Here is a 19,952-nt window from a genome sequence, read left to right on the forward strand (position 1 = left end):
CAATGTGCATGCATGTTAGCCTATCCTCTCTCGTGCTTAATACACCTTTCGGGCATGTGAGCCAAACTTTGGACATAAAACAATACAGTTAAATTGTACTGCATTGTACAGTTTGATAGATAAAGTTAAGGTTAGGTTAGGATCCATAACAGGATATCACGGTTCAGTGGATAATAACACTATTATCTTTATCTTTTATATCACAGTCCAAATGAGAGCAGGCATGTTATGGAGAACGGAGATGCAAAGGACAGGCAAACTAAAAGCTCCCTGCTCGTGCTGTGGGGCGCTATGAAAGGACATTCAGGACAACATGGTGAACAAGCCTAGTGCAATATATGCTTTCTTGCAGGCTGCTTTTCAACAAGCAAAGAACATTACAGAACGAATAAATTGTAGACAATTGGGGAGTAAATTAAGAAGAAAAGAAAAATCCTAGTATTTCTAAATTTGGAATGTAGAACAAATGTGCAAATACATATAGGGAGGAAGCTCTCATGGTGAGACAATAAGATTGTGCTCCACAGGGCAGTTGTGTTGTGATCTGCTCTGTTACAACAGTGATCTATTCATGTGTCATTGTTGGATGCAATCTAAGATTCAATTCACAATTCTCATAACATGTACTGTGGACACAATCATTAACCTAGCCCTAGATCGTATAATATAATACCAGTAGGGTGAGAAGCGAGGGGCAATGTCTTGAGTGTACACTAGGGTTTGATGAGGTCAGATGAGGTCAGATCAACATATGGAATGAATGCTGTATTTGCGATATATGGAGCATGTCACGAGGCGTTTTCATAGTAAACTGCAACCCTACAGTCGCTATCATATAATATATTATATAATGTAATGCGAGTACAGCATGCCCGCATACAGTGACAGTCTCTATGGACTGCAAGCCTTGACATGGACAGCGTGAATGATCTTAAGATGAGGTAAACTACATCAAGCAGGAATTGTCGTTTTTCTTCACAGGGACTTTTCTGTGGAAGCTTAAGCTATTTCCTGCAAACAGGAAGTTGAGAGTTTTCCTGTGTGCTCCACAGGTTGCTCTTGGTTAGGCCTACTTCCTGCCTGAGACTATGGGACCAGAGCAGACCCACTAACCTAAAGCTCTGTCAGGGTCTTACCGTAAGGCTTACACTACTAGTCTAAGACAATACAACGTGAATGACTTCACTTGGGCTTCTCAGGCTTTTGTGAACACCCTGGACAGTTTTTAAGTTGCTTTATTTAGTATTTAAATATTTGATATTAATTTTGTTGGAAATGCCCCCTTTCCGAAAACACCCGTCCTTGTTTGTGGTGACTCATATATTGTCGTCCTAATAATTTTTCGGTGTAACTATCTATCATGGTTAAAATGTGGTTTAAAGTTACAATGGGTTTGTTGTTGGGAGTATTCACAAAAGCCTGAGTAGACAATAAAATTATCTAATTTATTTTTAAGTGAAATATCCCTTTAAGTAATACTGTAAGGTTTTCATAAAATACATAGAGGTGCTCAGGACCATCCCTGTTGTAGATGGACAAAGGACCACTGTAGTATTAACTGTACAAAACTCCTCAGAAGTCAGTGTTCCATACCAAATTGGCTCTAATGCACTTTCTTTTTTTAAATGCTGGCACATGATGCCAGAGTCGTCTGGCCCGGCCTCTTACTCTGGCCTTTTATCTTCGACTGCCCCGTTGTGCATGGCTGTGCCATAGCTTTGTGTGTTTTGATACACCCACTGCATGAAGCATTTGTTTGGAATGTCCGTATAGATGTCTGTGGGAGGAAATGTGGTGAGTAATGCAACACTGGTTGTCAACCGTTGGAGACCGACGAATTGTTGGCCTGCATTGTCACTCGCTCTCCTGCACTTGTCTTCCCACTTATGGCATCAGACATCATAAGATGACCTCATCCTCACCTGTTCAGTTGTATTTGATCGAAATTGAATGAGAGATATACAGAGAAGCCTTGAATGCCAGACCTGTCTGTATGTATCCTAGCTTTCCACAGCAAGTTATTATGATCCATTCCGTCGTTCAGGCGTTCTGTCAATCAGTCAGTGCAACCTGGAAACTGGGCTGATTTCAGGCCTTTGAAGGCCCTGAGTGGGCTGTTATGATCTGTACTGGACTGCTAGGCCGGACTGGGTTATTGGGTTGGGCTCAACCAGCCGGGCCGTAGTTTGAACAAAGAGGCCCTGTAGTTTTAGATCATGGCTCTGTGTGTGTTTCCAATACCAATGCCTGCTCATTCTTTCCCAGCACAGAGCCTTGCTGGACAGAGCTCAACCCTATGTGAATATATAAATACACCAGCCGATCGACAGTCCATGCACCATCAAGCTCACCATTGTTTTACATTACTTCCATTTTTTTTACCATTCTTCTCTTTTTCAAAATCAAACATTGGTTTTGGCCACCAGAGATGTGCGCAGAATCAGATCTTGTGATATGATCTTTTAATACTACATCAGATTACCAGGTTGGTACTCATTGCTGAGCTGCAACCATCAAGAAATGTGTGGTGCAGCAGGTTGTAATGCTTTACCGCACGTGTTAGGGATTTTTCATACTCACAGGTTTCCAGACCTTGAAGATGATTCTCTGCAGAGAACAATGTTTATTGAAGCACCGCCTTGGCTACAAAATCAAAGTGTCAGACCGTGTTTTAAGTGAAGTAGGGTCTTTCCTATGAAATGTTGGTCTGCCAAAGCGAAAAATGTGATTTGTAGGACACATAGCATATAATGTATATGTCTGTGACTGTCATTGTCTTGCTTATTTGTTGCTATTCGATCATTGCCCTGTCGCTAGTTGAGCACGTCAGCATAACCATTCAATTCAATTAATAGTGCTAAATTAAGTTGTCTCAAGACAGATTACATGTAGAGCACAGACCCAAAGTGAGTGACCAAACATTTTTTGTACACCGTTAACTGTGTACCGGCCCAATCCCTAATACACTAGTTTCCGACCTGCTGCCCCATGTTGTTGCCCCAGCTGCTAAATGCTAATGCAGATGCTGCTAATGCAGATGCTCCCATCTCCATACCTTTCATGTGTGATTTGAAAAGACCCGACTCCTCTTTCTCCAGCCTGCTCATATAGTACCTCACATTCACTCAGCCTGCATGGTGAATCACTGCTGCGCACAGTGGTGATTAATTACTATCTTAATCTCATCTGAGATTCAGAGCTTTAGCCTCAGTGGAGTAAACACACACATGCTTACCTGTATACCCTTCTCAGTGTCCGCCACTCGTTAATTTGAGATCGCCGCTGCTTAATTCTTATGACCTGTTGTGAGCTTGGAGGTGAACGACACTGTCGTGTGACAAATTGGGCTGTGTTCTGCATGGTCTCTCACATGGGTCGCTGAGACGCTCCCCCTAGACTAGGGAAACGGTACCTTTCTATGGTTACCAGATTTCAATTGGCTCGACTGTCGGCTGGAATGTGTTTTTGTTTTGTATAGCTTTTTCTAAGATGATTTCACGACGAATTGTATTGTTCATTAGTAGGCTGCATGCCATGGACGCATCATTGATGGTGAGTAAGTTGAGGCTTATCGGTTTATTGCTTCATATTCCTGTCGGTCAGTAACTTTGCTCTTACCTGATCATCTCAGATTAAATCAAGTTATAACAGTAAAAGCAACACTGTTGCCGTTTCAACAAATAATAATAATAATAATGTTATTGGAATGTGCAAGAAATATCTGAAACATTTATATGATCCATAATGATTTGAAATTCTTCTTGTTGTTTTTTTTCTTGTTGTTTTTTTCTTGTTTTTTCTGGAAAAAAATATTCAAAAATTACAAAAAATTGATTGCAACAAGAACCCCAAAATGGGATCCCCATCTTGAAGTGTAAAAACCTGGTTCTTGCCCTGAATGGGTTAAAATACCGTCTCTTGAATGTGCAAGTGGCAGTGTGCAGCCAGGTATGTCTTTTATGGTTGATTTAGTCTACGGTTTGTCACCTAAGTTCTTTTTCGCAAATATTTTGACGCCAAAAATAAGAAGAAATGTAATATAAATTGTGCGAGTGGTATACTCGGTACCGCTGTTATTATTAGAATCAAATAAATGTAAGCTGTTAGAGGCAGTTGCTGCGTGTTAGTATTTAAATGCTTTTTCTGTCTCAGGAAGCATGCAATCCTAACTTGTTTCCATGTAGCACCTCTTGACTACTAGAATTAAGTCATTTTTACTGGCTCAGCATAATTCGATTGACTGGATTGTGTCACTGTTGTAATGAAAAGATATTTTGTATCCGACAGGAACTGTGCTGTACAGTGCACATAAGGGCAATGATGTTATCAGACACAGTTACGAAGAATCAAATTAACTAAACTAAACTGTTACACAGTATGAGTTGTTCATGTGGAGCTGCCGCCCTCAGAATATTTCAAGAGAAAACATACCGTACAGTATTAACATTTTCATTGAGTTATTTTTTACTTGACAAAAACACAGGCCGCCTATTAGTTTGCTATCTCTGACTCATTCACCTGACCTATGGTCCCAAACAGACCAACGCCCACATGGCTCATACTCCCTGTTCCAGTATAAGCCCTCCCTTGCAAGGCCAAAGGGATGGAGATGACAGCCGGGATGTGCGACTGTCCAAATGTGTGCATGGGCAACATCTGGACATACAGCTGGACTTCACTCTACGTGTGGCTGGGATTTGGCAGAGAGGAAGGGGTGTTTTTTTTATGAGAAAGCTCATATGTCTGCTCACTTTGGAAAAGGATTAGGCCTCTAGCTGAAGGTTTAACATGGTTAGTGCACGGGTGTGTTGCTAAGAGTGAGGGAGGGAGCCAACAAGGGAGAAGAAGATAATTGAGAAAAACAGTACATTAAGGGCTTTTCAACCTGTCAGTGTGTCTTGTTGTGTGGTACGTATGTACGCCATCAGCCATGGCCTTGCTGTCTTCCTCCTCCCCGCCTCTCAACGTCACCCCCTGGTCCAAGGACAAGGCCACCTGCCTGCCTTCCGGCTCAGTCACATGGCCCCAACATGCTGTTTGTCATGGTATGGCCTGCTCTGTCTGCCTGCACTGCTAAGTGTGTGTGTGTGTGTGTGTGTGTGTGTGTGTGTGTGTGTGTGTGTGTGTGTGTGTGTGTGTGTGTGTGTGTGTGTGTGTGTGTGTGTGTGTGTGTGTGTGTGTGTGTGTGTGTGTGTGTGTGTGTGTGTGTGTGTGTGTGTGTGTGTGTGTGTGTGTGTGTGTGTGTGTGTGTGTGTGTGTGTGTGTGTGTGTGTGTGTGTTTTTGGGAAGAGAGAAGGTGGAGAAGGGGGGTTAGCGGCGCGCTGGCTAAATGGGTCAGGTCCCCTCACACAATAGCATTGTGGCTGTGGGAGACGAATGGACGGACAGGGAGGAGGGGTCTGCGTTGGGAGACCCAAGCCCTCTGCGCCAATTATAGCCATAAATAACATCAACACAGAGCCGCCATGCAAATCGGGGTCAAAGGGTTAACTGTTCCTTTATACACATAAAGAAGGTTCAGGTCAACTGACTCATAATGTAATACAGTGCCTAGGAATGCAAGAGGGGTTTTGCTGGAGTTTTTTTTTTTTTTTTTTAGGGACCCCAGCCTCTCCTATGCCCAGCTTTGTGTGTACCCCATAGCGATGATTTGAATGGCTGAGCAATGTACGTACTGAGGATAAAAAGTGAGTACAGAAAAATGAGGACGCCAATTGTGATTGGCTGGAATGTGATGATGTATGATGATATCACTTGACACGGGTGTGATTTATTTCTATAAGAAATGCCACAGCCATCCACCACAACGTGCTTCTGCTTTGAAGCCCTGACCTATTGACTGTTGTAGACCCTTTTCATTGAGCTAATTCAGCTGCATATGTGTTCTCTCCTATCAGTAGAATGTTTCCCAAAGCAGATATTTAAATGGTATCAGGTATGTAGCTTGAATCTTATAGGGGAAAAGAGTCAAAAAACATTTCCTGCAGTATCTCAGCCACGCGTGGCCGTGGACATAGGCAATGTATGAGTTATGGTGTTTAACAGGGTTGTCTCTGTCATGTCTTATTTATCTTACTCTGTTTCAGTTATCACCATTGACTTGCTGTTCAAAAGTCATTACTCAATCATTCATTACAGGATACTGTATCTGCCCAGTTTTTGTCCACACGGTGACACAGCCCATTGGTTCACTATAACGGTCCTTGTCTGTACCTGGGAATGTCAGTGGGTACTGTACATACTGTATGTACTATATCAGCAGCAGTACTGATGTTAGCCTATAGCCTGACTGTAGGTTAGATGACACTGAAGGTGATAATAATAATAATAATGATACTGCCATAGATGGTAGTTGTGAAGGTGTGTGATTTGGTTGTTAAGGATGGTGATGAGGGGTTGAGGGAGCGTGATTACATTGATGATGGGGCTAGACTGACGACAGGGCCATCTTTAAGAAAGCTGATGATTGCAGAAGGTGTGGTGGTGGCTGAGTGTGTGTTTAGTCTCTACGTTGTGTCTCGTCCTTACCCTGGTCCCCAGTGCTCCCCACCATGTTGGCCTCTGCTCACTGCTTAGCAGCATGCAGTGGCCAGCTGTGTCATTAGAGGCTGAAGGCAGGTTGGCAGACAGGATAAAGGCCTGGTTATACTTTGTAGCCGCGATTCTGTACATGCTTCTATTTGATACCTGCATGTGCTCAAGAGCAAGCACAACACAGACTGCACTCAGCCGCAACCTTCTTCCAGACTTGTGCAAGCGGCCATTGTGACAAGAGTTATACTGTCCTGAATAACTGTCTTATTTAAATAATTTCTGTGCATATACATTACTGTTACCCATTCTGTTTTATTGTGCTTGTACACCGTTTATCTAACCTGCCAACCCGCCAATCACTCAAGTCATCAAGTCATTTATTTATTTTCACATGCTCATATGGATCTCCTTACTCAATGTCTTCTCAAACAGTGTCCATTTTATAGCGCATGTGCAGGTCAGCATACCTGCGTACCCACAAAACGCATGGCACATCAGATGACCGCGCGGACATAGCTGGTGTTGAAAGGTATCATGCGGACCCTTGTGGCTATGCAGACGTGGGAAGTATAATTTGGCCTGGACACTGCTGCCTCATCAGCTGAATAGATGCAGGGGCAGAGCTGTAATTGGAAACTGGGAAAACATTCAGGTTTATTTTGTATATGTTATGTCATAATACTTTCGCTCTACAAATGTGCGATACTGCTCTTTTGACACACAGTATAAATATTGTTGTAAGCATTCAATAAGAATGCAGTGTGTCGAGTCATGGTATTTTCAAAATATAAAATATTCATGGGATTCGGTTGTGTTTTTCTGCATATTGCAGTTTTGTGGATCTCGGACCAGATGTTATGATGTATTTAAAGGTTTGTTGCCATTTCACAATCCTGAAGGAAATTTACACTGCAGAATAGGACTTGGTAGATGGATGGAAGGCAAAAAGCCTTCACCATAAGATAAGACAGTAAGCAGAAACTGAAGTTAAAACACGTGATAATACAAAACAGAATAAAGAGAGATGCTTTCGTTTGTGTGTACTTACCGCTGGTGTTTGATTAGGCCTGAGCCTTTGCCTGTGCCATTAGGCTAATGCAGCATGGCAGGCCAGAGGAACAGTTGGATGGTGCCAGGGGCTAGCTCAGAGGCTCACCTTGCATGAACTTCTCCAACCACAAAAACTCTGCTGGCTGCTTACTCATGTGCAAATGGCGTACATAATTTATTTTTCATATTTTTGAGAGAGTTCCAGTTCCAGCCACAGTTATGCGTCAACCTGGGCACGTTGCCACAAGCAGACAGCGTGTCATGCTAGGTCATCTGTGACAGCTAGTCAGCTAGTAGTAATATTTCAGTTTGTTTTTGTGTTTGTATGTCTTGTTGCTTCTTTGTGGGTGGGGTCATATTTCCTTTTTTTCCCTTATATGAAACATTTTCATTTACAACTGCTCTCACTTTGTAACGATACTGTGCAAAGTTTTTATTTTGCAAGTAGCATATTGTATGGGAGAGACAATTATATATGATAGTGTCTGGTGCTGGGACTCTGGTGCAACGCACAGGTCCTGGGCCTGGTGAGACCTGGTGAGATATAGGAGGGGCCCTGACAGGAGTCAACCCACAGTAGTTCCAACGGATTGTGTGGCCCTGGATTTGCTCTAGTGGGACTGATTGAGGTTAGCTACTGGGACATAAGTCGGGACTTGATCTCCCCGGCTGGGTCACCTGAGTGAGGGGTATGATGTTCGAGAGACCCGAAACCCCGATGACCTTGATTGGATACATCACTGAGGATACGTCCCAGGTGCATCCATGCAATGTTTTTTGTTATATGTATTATGTATATATCGTATAGGAAATTATATATTATTTATATCAGTGGCTCTCAAAGTGGGACACAACCCGGGTTGAACCTGTTCCGTTCTTTTTCCCCCCACATCATTTTGTACCAAATTCATTGGTTCAGATCCTAAAAATTGGTTCGGAACTGGAACCAAAAAATCCTTTCTTGCTGTGAAGTGGGAACCAAAGTGGGTGTGTCACTATTCAGGATGTGATATAAACCATGAAAGAACAGAACCAGTTCTAGAACCAAAGTTCTTTTGGTGGAAAAGGGGCCAGAATGTACAACTGGAACCAAAGTTTAGAAAACCAAAGTTTCAAATCTGAGACTAACGGAGCATGTTGGTCACCTTCTACCTATTTAGAATTAGAAGTAGATGCAATGTGATGTAACGCGGCTGTGAAGTGTTACATCACATTGCACATTGCAAGTAAAATGACGTTGCTCTCCAATGCTGACCTTGTACTTGTCTCTGTCTTGTGTTGCAGAGTGCCGCGATGGAGGAGACTGTCATTTGGGAACAACACACTGTGACACTTCACAGGGTGAGTATTTAGCCCTCTTCACGTCACCTTTCTCTCCCTCCTTCTATGTCTGTCTGTGTCTCTCACTCACTCACTCACTCACACACGCGCACACACACACACACACACACACACACACACACACACACACCTTCCCTCCTCTTGTCCACTGTCAATCCTTCTGCGTGTGTGTGTGTGTGTGTGAGCCAGCTGCAACAGCAGCAGGATGTGTTTTGCCGAAACAATGGCAAGGGAATCCAGATGGCAGGAAGTGCAGTCTGAGGAAGACGGAAATCAGTATCCACTTCCTACCAACTTCTCTCCACTTCCTCCATATTGGCAGCAAGGGCTTTTCTTCTCTTAACCTTTTAGGGAAAGAGCCTAAAAGTATTGCGTTGTCCTTGTGCACGTTGCCCTGTAAGATCCAATGCACATCATGCAGCCAGATGAATCACTTCGGATCAACAGCATAACAATCAACAAAACACAGAGAGCGCAGTGTGTCTTTTTGGCAAACAAAAACAAAAAGCCTTGACATTTGACATTTCTCTCTCCGTTTCACAAGACGGCAGGGCTCAGCCCCGGGCACTCACAGACCGGAGCAAGAGACAAGAGACACTGACACGTTATTAAGTGCAATAAATAACAGTAATTGACAGACGTTGACCACAAAAGTCTGAATGTGTGTGTGTGTGTGTGTGTGTGTGTGTGTGTGTGTGTGTGTGTGTGTGTGTGTGTGTGTGTGTGTGTGTGTGTGTGTGTGTGTGTGTGTGTGTGTGTGTGTGTGTGTGTGTGTGTGAGTGAGTGTCTGCTCACTGTGTATACACATTTATACACACATATACACTGTATTCACATACGTATACACTGTATATAACATATTCTTTCCCCCTCTCCAATTGGCCCCACTTTGACAACCTTTGCTGTAAACTGTAGTAGGTTGATGTTGTGATGGTATGGGATTGCATTGCAGAGAGCACCTGTCTAGACATACCAGCTTACTGTAATCTAATTAGTATGCATTTTGTTTGAAGCTGTAGAATTGTCCGAGTGAGAGCAGTGGTGGTTGTAAGATTTAGCCACTTAGTTGCATCACATGGTTTTCTCCTCTGCTGTCTGCTGGCACCATATCGCTGTGGTCCTCCAAACCACAACGGAAACATCCCAGCAGTTACTGGGTATGTGGTGGTGGTGAAATGGCAATGAGCAGAACTAATCACAAGCATGAGGCTCTGCGATTGTTGCCAATGTGTACTGTCAATAGTGAATCTCCAATTAGCTTTCCACAGCAGTTTCATTGTGCACTCGTAATTGCTCTGCACACATCCTTCTCTCTGTAAGGATGTGGTGTTTTTATTTAGATAAGAAATAAATGCGTGCCAACTTAAGTGCATCAAAGCATTGACCTATTATCAATTCACCAGTAATAAGTTGATGTGTGCCACGTGTGTGTGTGTGTGTGTGTGTGTGTGTGTGTGTGTGTGTGTGTGTGTGTGTGTGTGTGTGTGTGTGTGTGTGTGTGCAGGCCCCCGGGTTCGGCTTTGGCATTGCCATCTCAGGTGGCCGGGACAACCCTCACTTCCAGAGCGGAGAGACATCCATTGTGATCTCTGACGTGTTGAAAGGAGGACCAGCAGAGGGTTTGTTACAGTAAGTAAGCATTACTGCCAGAGTGAAGCCTTCCTTATGTTCATAGTGTATGTACAGTTACTGTAGGAAAGGTAAAGCTACCAGCATAATATCGTTGCTGACTTGCTGTCCGTCGGGAAGAAACCTCATAACTCCATTTGAGGTTTTTGATTTTTTGGGGCATAAATCAGTGAACACCCTTTATGTCTGTGTGTTGTTTCGAAAATATTGAGTAGTAAAAAGTGCTTTGGGCAAAACCTCTTGACTCCATTGGACCCTCAAAATGTCTGCTAAAGCAACTAACTCCACCAACCAACTCTCCCCCTCTCATGGAAGTAATTGACAATATATAAAGTTACACCACCAGCTTTGACGAGGCTGTATTGCTTTGTTTTAAAAATGGGCCATGGGGCCCATAGGGCAGGAGCCTATCTCCTGTTTCTGTAGCGTGAGGCAACTTGATGTACATGTACACCCCCTGGACATGACGCTAGTTTGTCGCAGGGACATTTTTTTAGAGTCTTTGGTAATTGGTATGACCCGGCCGGGGATTGTACCCCGACCTCCCAGTCTCAGGGCGGACACTCTAACCACAAGGCCACTGAGCTGGTGAATTAAAAAATATAAGGTTTTCTTAATTTCCTGAAAAATGTACATTTTAGAGTTATGAGGTTTCTTCCGACAGCAGAGATCAATAGTTAAGTCAGTTAGAAAATTGCTTCACTTTTTGTTTTTATCACACAATGCATTACTACGGTATACATAAACATATACAGTAGTGTCCTGTTAAACACTGTAGTTCAACCCGTTCAACCTACTTTGGTTTCTCAATGATTGACAAAATCATCGTTCATTTTCACTGAATATTGTGAGGGTTATTACGAACGATATTAAACATTGAAATATTGCCAAACGTATAACTTGTGGTGGAAATATGATGATGTTCAATATGCTGTGCAGCCCTACTGCATAGCACTGTATATAGACTGACAATAACTTACCTGATTGGTGATAACTTATGTCCTTACCCATTGTTCATTCATTTTTGTTCCAGAGAGAATGACAGAGTGGTTATGGTTAATGCTGTCTCTATGGACAACGTAGAGCATGCATACGCTGTGCAGCAGCTCCGCAAGAGTGGCAAGAACGCAAAGATAGTAAGTTCCTTATGTATATTTAACAGTGTTCATTTTACTCATTTGTACCAGTCTCACAGTTACAATTTACAATTACAATTTAGGCATTTAGCAGACGCTCTTAATCCAGAGCGACTTACATTAAGCAAGAACAAAAGCATGGGAATACATCACACAAAAGCATTTATCATGAAACATGCGTAAGCTAAGAAAGTAACAGTGGAATATCTATATAATGAAACTATACATATATACTACTATGCTATACATATGTACTATGGCGTGCTATGACTATATACAATGCAATTATAGTGCTGTCTACATAACATGCTATAAGTCTGTATCAAATGCTATCTAAGTCTACGGAAGTGCTATCTAAGGGGGTAGGGTAAGTGCTATGGGCCATGATGGAGTCTGAAAAGGTGGGTTTTCAACTACGGCGGAAGATTGGGAGTGATGCTGCAGTTCTGACTGCAATGGGAAGTGCATTCCACAGTTTTGGAGCCAGAAGGGAGAAGAGTTACAAATGGCTAAATGGACACTACATAATGAGAAGCTAATATTTCTTTAACTTATTTGCATTTGGTTTATATTTATTTAAAAGTTTATTTTTTATTTGCTATGATGCTAAGATATATTTGTTATAGAAAAGATGTATGTTTAAACGTTATATCTGTTTATAAGATATATTCATCGGCCAATTTGGAGAACATCTATCACGTCAAATGGAATCAAAATCAACCAATTTAATTTTGATCAACGGCTGATCAGTTCATCCCTAATAATAACCCTTCATAGTGTACTGTAGTTCCAAAGACATTACTTTGTGTCTTAACCACTCAGAACTTCCCTCCTTCTCCCTCACTTCTAGACTATCCGTAGAAAACGGAAGGTGCAGATTCCTGTGTCTCGGCCCGGCGACAGGGAAACCATGTCTGAGCACGAGGAGGAGGAAGACAGCGACGAAGAGGACGGCGGCTACGACCGACACGGCGGCACCGTGGCCTACGGCGGGGCGAGCGGCAGCAGCACGGGCCCCGGCAGGCGCCATGAGCGCAGCAACAGCGGCAGCGGCAGGCGGGATAACAGTGCCTCGCGGGAGAGGAGCATCTCTCCACGCTCTGACCGACGCTCGCAAGCCTCGTCCGCCCCACCCAGACCTGCCAAGGTCACCCTCGTCAAGTCCCGGAAGAATGAAGGTGCCACTTTTTCTGCCTCAAAAAACGGAAATGAATTGTAACACGGCTGTGATGTAATTGCACCTCTTACAGTGTACCACGTGATCCCCTCACAAGGAATACATCCTCTGCGTGACCTGCATGTCTTTATTGTGGTGATCAAAGGACATCTGTGGTCAGTGTGGTGTGGTTTGCGTTTTTTTTTTACTGTATATTCTCTTACATTTCTTAATTCTCTTTGAAAGCAGAATACGGGCTGCGGTTGGCCAGCCACATCTTTGTGAAGGACATCTCTCCCGAGAGCCTGGCTGCTAGAGATGGCAACATCCAGGAGGGAGATGTTGTTCTCAAGGTGAGAGACACTCACCTGTCTGTCTGGTGGTGATGGGTCGATGAGGGACGATGGAAGAAGGCCGATAAGTGAGAAAGAAATTAAGGGTGGGGAGGGAATGGTACTGGAAGAATTAAGTGAGACGTGTGGGAGGGGTCCTTTTTGATCAACTTTCATCTGTCTGCTGTGATAATCTGTGTGCTGCTGGGAGCAGCCCGCAGAGTGAGGTCATAGTTCATTAGCATGCCTGCTCACCAGAAGGAATACCACACATTCCATTATGCCTTTGTTCTTGACCACTTACTGGACAGGAAAACTCAAAAACAACTTAAGGAAATGCACGGAAAACACTTCATTATATCAAGTTCACAGTGAGTGGTTAAATATTTCAGTGAGACCCTCCCTACTTTTATGTTTTACATGCTCATCATTCTCACTCAATGTCTTTGACAGCAGTAAAAGTACTGGTACAAGTGCATGATTGCACATACATTTTGACCGTCTGAGAACTGGAAGTTCCCGTGTTTGATCCCAGACTTCTCCTGGTTCGTGTCACAGTGTCCTTGAGCAAGACACTGAATCTGTAATTGCTCCCCGAGGGCCCCCCTGGGTGGTTACCTGCTGTTCTCAACAGTGTGGGTCCAAATGCAGTGGGTCCAAATGCAGAGAACGAATGTCCTTACAGGGTTCATTATACTTTTCAGTTTTCACATCATTATACCCCATCTCCCCACATGTAAAGGAGAACTTGGGCCATTGGTAATTCTTTGATGTGCTAATGTCCAGAGTTACTGTATGAAGATGGTGATGTCCATTTGACTCTTGAGCTGACCTGCTCCCTGTCCTGCACCAGATCAATGGCACCGTCACTGAGAACCTGTCACTGATCGATGCCAAGAAGCTGATTGAGAGGTCAAAAGGCAAGCTAAAAATGGTGGTGCAGAGAGATGAGCGAGCCACGCTGCTTAACATTCCTGATATGGATGACAGCATCCCATCCGCCAACAACTCCGACAGAGATGGTGAGGCGTCACACAGCAACGTTTTACTTGAGTACACTCCATCCCCACTATATTTCAAATAAGATTTGTTTTATCTACCACTGCACAGAAGTGAGTCCTTTTAGCATTTGTTCTACAATGTTTCTAAAGCCTGATTTATTTATACTTAGTTGTGAACTTGTGTGCCATTGTCGCATACCGAAAATAGCCAACTTACAAGCTCACAAATGCATTGTGACGTTGTTGAGTGGTTATTTTTGGTGTGTGACGCTGGTGCACAACTTCAGAATATATCAGGCTTTAGAAGATCATTCACAGCTGGAAACAGCTGGAGGCTGAGACTGTGTCCACATGAGCCTCAATCCTGATTTACAAAGGCATTTGGGGAACGTAAGGGAGATCCTGATCCAATTTAAACATTATTTTGATTGCCTTTCTCCTTAACTTTTGGCATTCTGTACCAATTTTGACCAATGGTTATCTCAAACATTTTCATGTCAAGGACCCCTAAGTTAACTAAGAATGTATTCGCCCCCTCGAACATATTTTGTGCCAGGGAACTTTGTACCAGTTGTTAAGCTGTTTCACATTTCATCAAGGTTTCTTTTGTGAGCTTGTAGATCGGCTATTTTCAGAATATAGGATTACATCTGTTAAACTATTGTTACTTGGGAGCCACTGGAACTCCCACAAAGGACCCCTGGTGGTCCCCGGACCCCACTTTGGGAACCACTGTCCTAACGTGGTCTTCTTCAATTTTCAGACATTTCAGAGATACATTCACTGACATCAGACCATTCCAACCAATCGCATGGTCGAGTCCTGGGCAGTCGATCACGTTCGCCTGACCGGCCCGACACAGCTGACCACGTCCGCCACTCGCCTCGCCAGATGAGCAACGGCAGGTAGGTGAACAAGGGGACATTCAACAGGGAGTCCTTGGTGCTGTTTGTCTGCCTTATCAGGAACACAAATGATCTCCAAGCCGGCAGTCATCATGGCCATACATCCACAGTAATACCATTCCAGCTTCAGAGGTCTACTAACTAGGGCTGGGGAATTAACCGGAAAAAAAAAATATAGACATATTTTACAAATAATGTCCGACTCATAAGCCGAATAATTGAGTTTTTTGCAGGGATAATTTAGTTTTTCTAGCATCTAGCATCAATGAATTGACATAAAAAAAAATCAGCCAGATAAATTAGTCTGATGAATCACTCAACTGTTATAATACATTGTATGGTAGCATTACAGAAATGACAAAAATAGCAGATCTACACGTTTTGGATTTGGCTTGTATTAGTAACTCTGAGGACCCCCTAGGGGTCCCGGCCGGTCCCCCTGTTGAAGACTCATGGTATAAATCAATAGATAAAAGTCAAGAATAAATTGTCATGGTCCCTCCGGTACTGTAGCTTCATGGGCCCCCATAATGCCTTACTTTTTGGGTCAAGGTCAGTCATTGCTATCCCATTTAGACCCGAGTTAAAAACATTCACTTTGAAAGAATATATATTCAAAGATTTGCGGCACATTTTTTACGATTTTTCAAAAATAGCAGACCCTACAAGCTCGTAGCGCGCCACTCGGTGGCTTGCTATGAGCTTGTAGATCTGCTATTTTTTCAATAGCTAAATTATAACATTTAGCTATTTAAAACACCAAAACGGGTTCCCGTACAGAATGGGCTATTGATCCAGCTCCAGGTAAAGAGGATCTTCTTGATGGGCTGCTAGACACTTGGCTCTTAATACCCGTCTCTTTATGTGTGCATGTCTTACATGGCCTATAGATGCTCAGAGGCTGCCTGTCCACCAGAAACCCTGCACTGGCTCCGTTTCCCATCATTATCTTTAATTACAGGGTGACAATGTGGCCCGTTTCCAGTAGTATTGAGAGCTTAGCAATTTCTAAGCACAAAGGGTCATGTTTCGCATTGTTCAATTAATTTGTATTTATTTAATGATACATGCGTCTGTGACGCAACACTGTCTATAATCTATATATGAACCTGATATGAACACACACAGGCTAAATCATGAGAACCACAAAGGAGCGCCATCATTGTAATAATACAAAAAACCTATTAATAATTTAGATACAAAAAAAGTGTTATGCTCGTATCCTATTCTCATTGTCTCTCTTTCTTTTCTTCTTTTTTTCCCCTTAAAACCCCCCCCCTCTTGTCCCAAGTTGGAGGCTACAGTAAGTTGCTTGGAGCAGTGTATTTTGTAGTTTAGAAGCTGTGTACAATAGCTCCCTTTAGCTGGTGACATCCATCCAAAACCCAAGAATAGTTAGAGATAGACATGTAGCTACTGTAGATATGGTGCTTTCCCAGATGGCAGCCTTGCTGAGGTGATTGGAAGGGGCTTGTATAGTATCGGGGAGTGAGACAGGCTTGTCAGTCTGACGCTGCGGGTGACTGTGTTTTTGCCATTGGCCAGAGAGAGCCACAGCAGGCCTGCTGGCCTGTGGTCACAATCATTGGCTTTGCTGGAGACTGCAGAGTGGGGTTGGGAATGGGAACAGTGACATGGATCTATCTGGGGCTCATTGCCCTGCAGGTCCTGTTCTGGATGGCTGTGTCTGAGATGGAATCGCTAGGGCCAAGCCTGCTGTCCAGACTCAGCACTGCCTCTAATGGGCACCAGGTCTCTTGGTAGCAGATATTTTTTAGCTGAACTGCGCTTGGTATTGTAAGCTACAGCCGAAAGACTAGCAGATCTGCATTACCCCGATTAGTCTGCATATTCCCATAATTAAAACCCGCTAGCTAGTTGCTAATTGTGCTGTTGCTATTTCAGTTGTCCTGCTTCCTAGCTGCATGTATAATGCTGATAGTTTAATCTCATGAATGGGACCTGTGTCAAACTGTGATGTAACCATGCTTTCTTAATGCAGGAGGAAGGCAGGTTCTTTCCTGCACAGATTTCTTCCACTGTAAGTGTTTTTGCATCTCTCAGACCGATGTACTGGCAGCAGTGTAGTTTCCACAGTATTTAATGTCCATCTTCTTTTCACCTCTTAACGGGATAGTTCACAATTTTTGAACTTAAGTTGTATGAAATACTTGCCATTATATAGTGGTGGTTGCAACTGTCCCGTGGTGGGAGTTCTGCTCTGGTTTTGGTGAATATGAAGTAGTTCCGGTCATTTTGTTGGGGCCACTGGGGCCACGCATTAAAAGTAAAGTAATCCACAAAACTAGCGTCATTTGTATTGTTGACCTATTTCTAAAATATTAGCGGAACTTTCATTCAACTTTGACCCCTCTATCACAACTATTTTTTTGGGCGTAGTGATATGGACACAAGAAAACATAGTTCCGTTTGAAAGAGGGGTTAAAATGTACGAAAGTTGCACTAATATTTTAGAAATGGGTCAACAATACAAATGACGTTAGTTTTGTGGATTAATTTACTTTTAATGCGTGGCCCCAGTGCCCCCCCACACAATTCCTGGAACTACTTAATATTTCACCAAAACCAGAGCAGAACTCTCACAACGGGACTCAGGCAATCAACTAATACAGTTGCAACCACTATATTATTAAGCTGTATATTATTTCATACAGCTTAAATAAATAAAAATCTGAACTATCCCGTTAAAACATTGAAATGTTGATGTAATTCCTTTCCCGAAATATAGTGAATCGTCTACATATGAGAATACTAGGTGTAGTAAGGTGTAGACTTCTAGTAGAAGTGGTAGATGAGGTTTCAGTAGTTGTAGTTTTGTATAATTGTGTCCATAGCAGTGATTGTGGTCACGGTGGTCGGCCCGCTCTATGATGCTAGTGGCTGCATTCATTATCTTCAAATTGAGGAGGGGCAGAGAGGAATTTGACACACTTCCCACAGAGCTTTGCCCTGAGCCAGATGGTTCACATAACCTGATTGGCTGCAGTGACATTCTTTTTTCCCATCCACTACGTATGTGAATGAACTTGACCATCAAGGCCATGTGTCTAGCAGTGAGCATACCTACTGCATAGGCAAAGCCTCTCTATACTGTATGCTGTTTATTTTGGAATTAAACTCTCAATCTTTGATTTAATCACCATGGTCCAACAAACCGAGACATTTGTGTGAGTAATTGTTATGATTTCTCTATTTTCTTTTTCTAATATGTGTCAATTGAGGGTAGAAATGATGTGCTACTATGTTTTCTTTTAGCATATTTTTGTTATTTTGTTCTTTGAGTCAATGCTTGTAAATGTCGTCACGTGTTAAGTCTGTGTTGGTTGTGAGGTTCAATAATAATAATTTATGGCAATGGCATAGTGCTGAGGTGATGGAATTTTGAGTCAGTGTTTTCATCAGATCTCTTCTCTCTCTTTCCTACTGGTAGAAGCACTTCACACTCTCTCTTTCTCACTCAGACTCAGTCTCAGACAAGCACACACCCACGCACAGTAAGAATGTCTTTAAAAGCAGGGGATTTGAACAAAGGCGTCTGTCAACTGGTGTTTGTCATAGTGTAGTAGCCTATGTAGCACCCGTATGCCCAAAGCCAACCCCAACTGATTTAGACCACAGTCATATCTCTCTGTCTCTCTCTCTCCCTCTCTCTCTCTCCCTCTCTCTCCCCCCCCCCTTTGTTTGTCTCTTTCTGTCTCTCTGATTAGGATTCTGATATTCATGTAGCGTCTGTAGCTCTCATTATCCGTCTCCCCACAGTAGACCCTCAAGTAGACCCACTGCCACCGATACGGCTGGCATTGTTGTCCGAAAACAGTACAGATCAACTCCATGGTTACCATCACATTGTACTGAGAGTTGTTCAATAAATTATCCTCACTTGCACTCCCAAACATGGAGAGAGAGGTATTCAACAGCGAGGGCCATTGCATTGTGCAGAGTGTGTTTGTGTACACATATGTACACACACGTGTGTATGTGTGTTACAGTACTGTGAATATATGGGCAAAATGTTGTGTGTTCATGCTATCTTGTTGGACAGAAACTTTGTATCTCCAGATTCCAACGTTTTATGTATTCTTTTCATTTATTAGTGCCCTAATGTGTCACGCAAAAATGACAGAAATTGCAGATCTGCAACCTCACAGTGAGATATTTTAGCTATTTTTTTAACATGTTGAGGTGAAAGTGGTTGTGTGTCTGTGGGTTTATTGAATCAGGGAAAACTTGAAAAGTATTAATAAGAAGAATATTTCCTCCCCGCATAGCCTGAAGAGTAACTTTGGACATACAAGGTTTTCACCCGACAGCAATGATATATATTTCCAGCGTTCAATCTGTGTTAGTCTTTGTGAGAGAGGAGACGTTATGGTGACTGGTGAGAGTGTAAGATGGTGGCTCAGACTGACTGTACCTTCACATTCTTGTGTGAAAGCTGCTGAATACAGTTCAAGTACTGTGCCACAGTGAGTCATGTGATCACACTGGAATTCAGCCATTGTCTTAAGGCAAGCAGTGAAGCGTTTTTCTTCACTGTTGTACATACAAACACTTACACACACACGCTCATGCACGCATGCACACACACACACACACACACACACACACACACACACACACACACACACACACACACACACACACACACATTCAGTAAACGCTTGCTTTTGAAGCAGGTTAAACTGGAAGTTGGATTAAAAAACGATGCTAAATGAATGGTTTCTGTTGGAGACTGGGTGTAACCGCTTTCCTTTTTCTTGTTATTTATTTTCCCTCTTTTTTTTTGTTATTCTGGAAAGCTTTTCTTGGATTTGTCACGATCTCGTGGTTCAGCTGAAATTACAGTA

The 19,952-nt window shown here is 42.9% G+C and overlaps 1 protein-coding gene across 7 annotated transcripts in view; it reads left to right on the forward strand.

Annotated features, from left to right (window-relative positions):
- tjp1a (tight junction protein 1a) overlaps positions 1-19,952 on the forward strand; it is an 83,797-nt gene that overhangs the window by 24,218 nt on the left and 39,627 nt on the right. For all 7 annotated transcript variants that reach the window (XM_083794152.1, XM_083794155.1, XM_083794156.1 and 4 more), the window contains exons 2-8: positions 8,869-8,925; positions 10,430-10,554; positions 11,588-11,690; positions 12,541-12,868; positions 13,096-13,199; positions 14,032-14,200; positions 14,943-15,084. In XM_083794152.1, coding sequence (XP_083650278.1) covers positions 8,869-8,925; positions 10,430-10,554; positions 11,588-11,690; positions 12,541-12,868; positions 13,096-13,199; positions 14,032-14,200; positions 14,943-15,084 — 1,028 coding nt within the window. The remainder of the gene's footprint in view (positions 1-8,868; positions 8,926-10,429; positions 10,555-11,587; positions 11,691-12,540; positions 12,869-13,095; positions 13,200-14,031; positions 14,201-14,942; positions 15,085-19,952) is intronic.

Source organism: Protomyctophum parallelum (genome assembly GCF_964188405.1).
Source record: "Protomyctophum parallelum genome assembly, chromosome: 2".
Lineage (NCBI taxonomy): Eukaryota > Metazoa > Chordata > Actinopteri > Myctophiformes > Myctophidae > Protomyctophum > Protomyctophum parallelum.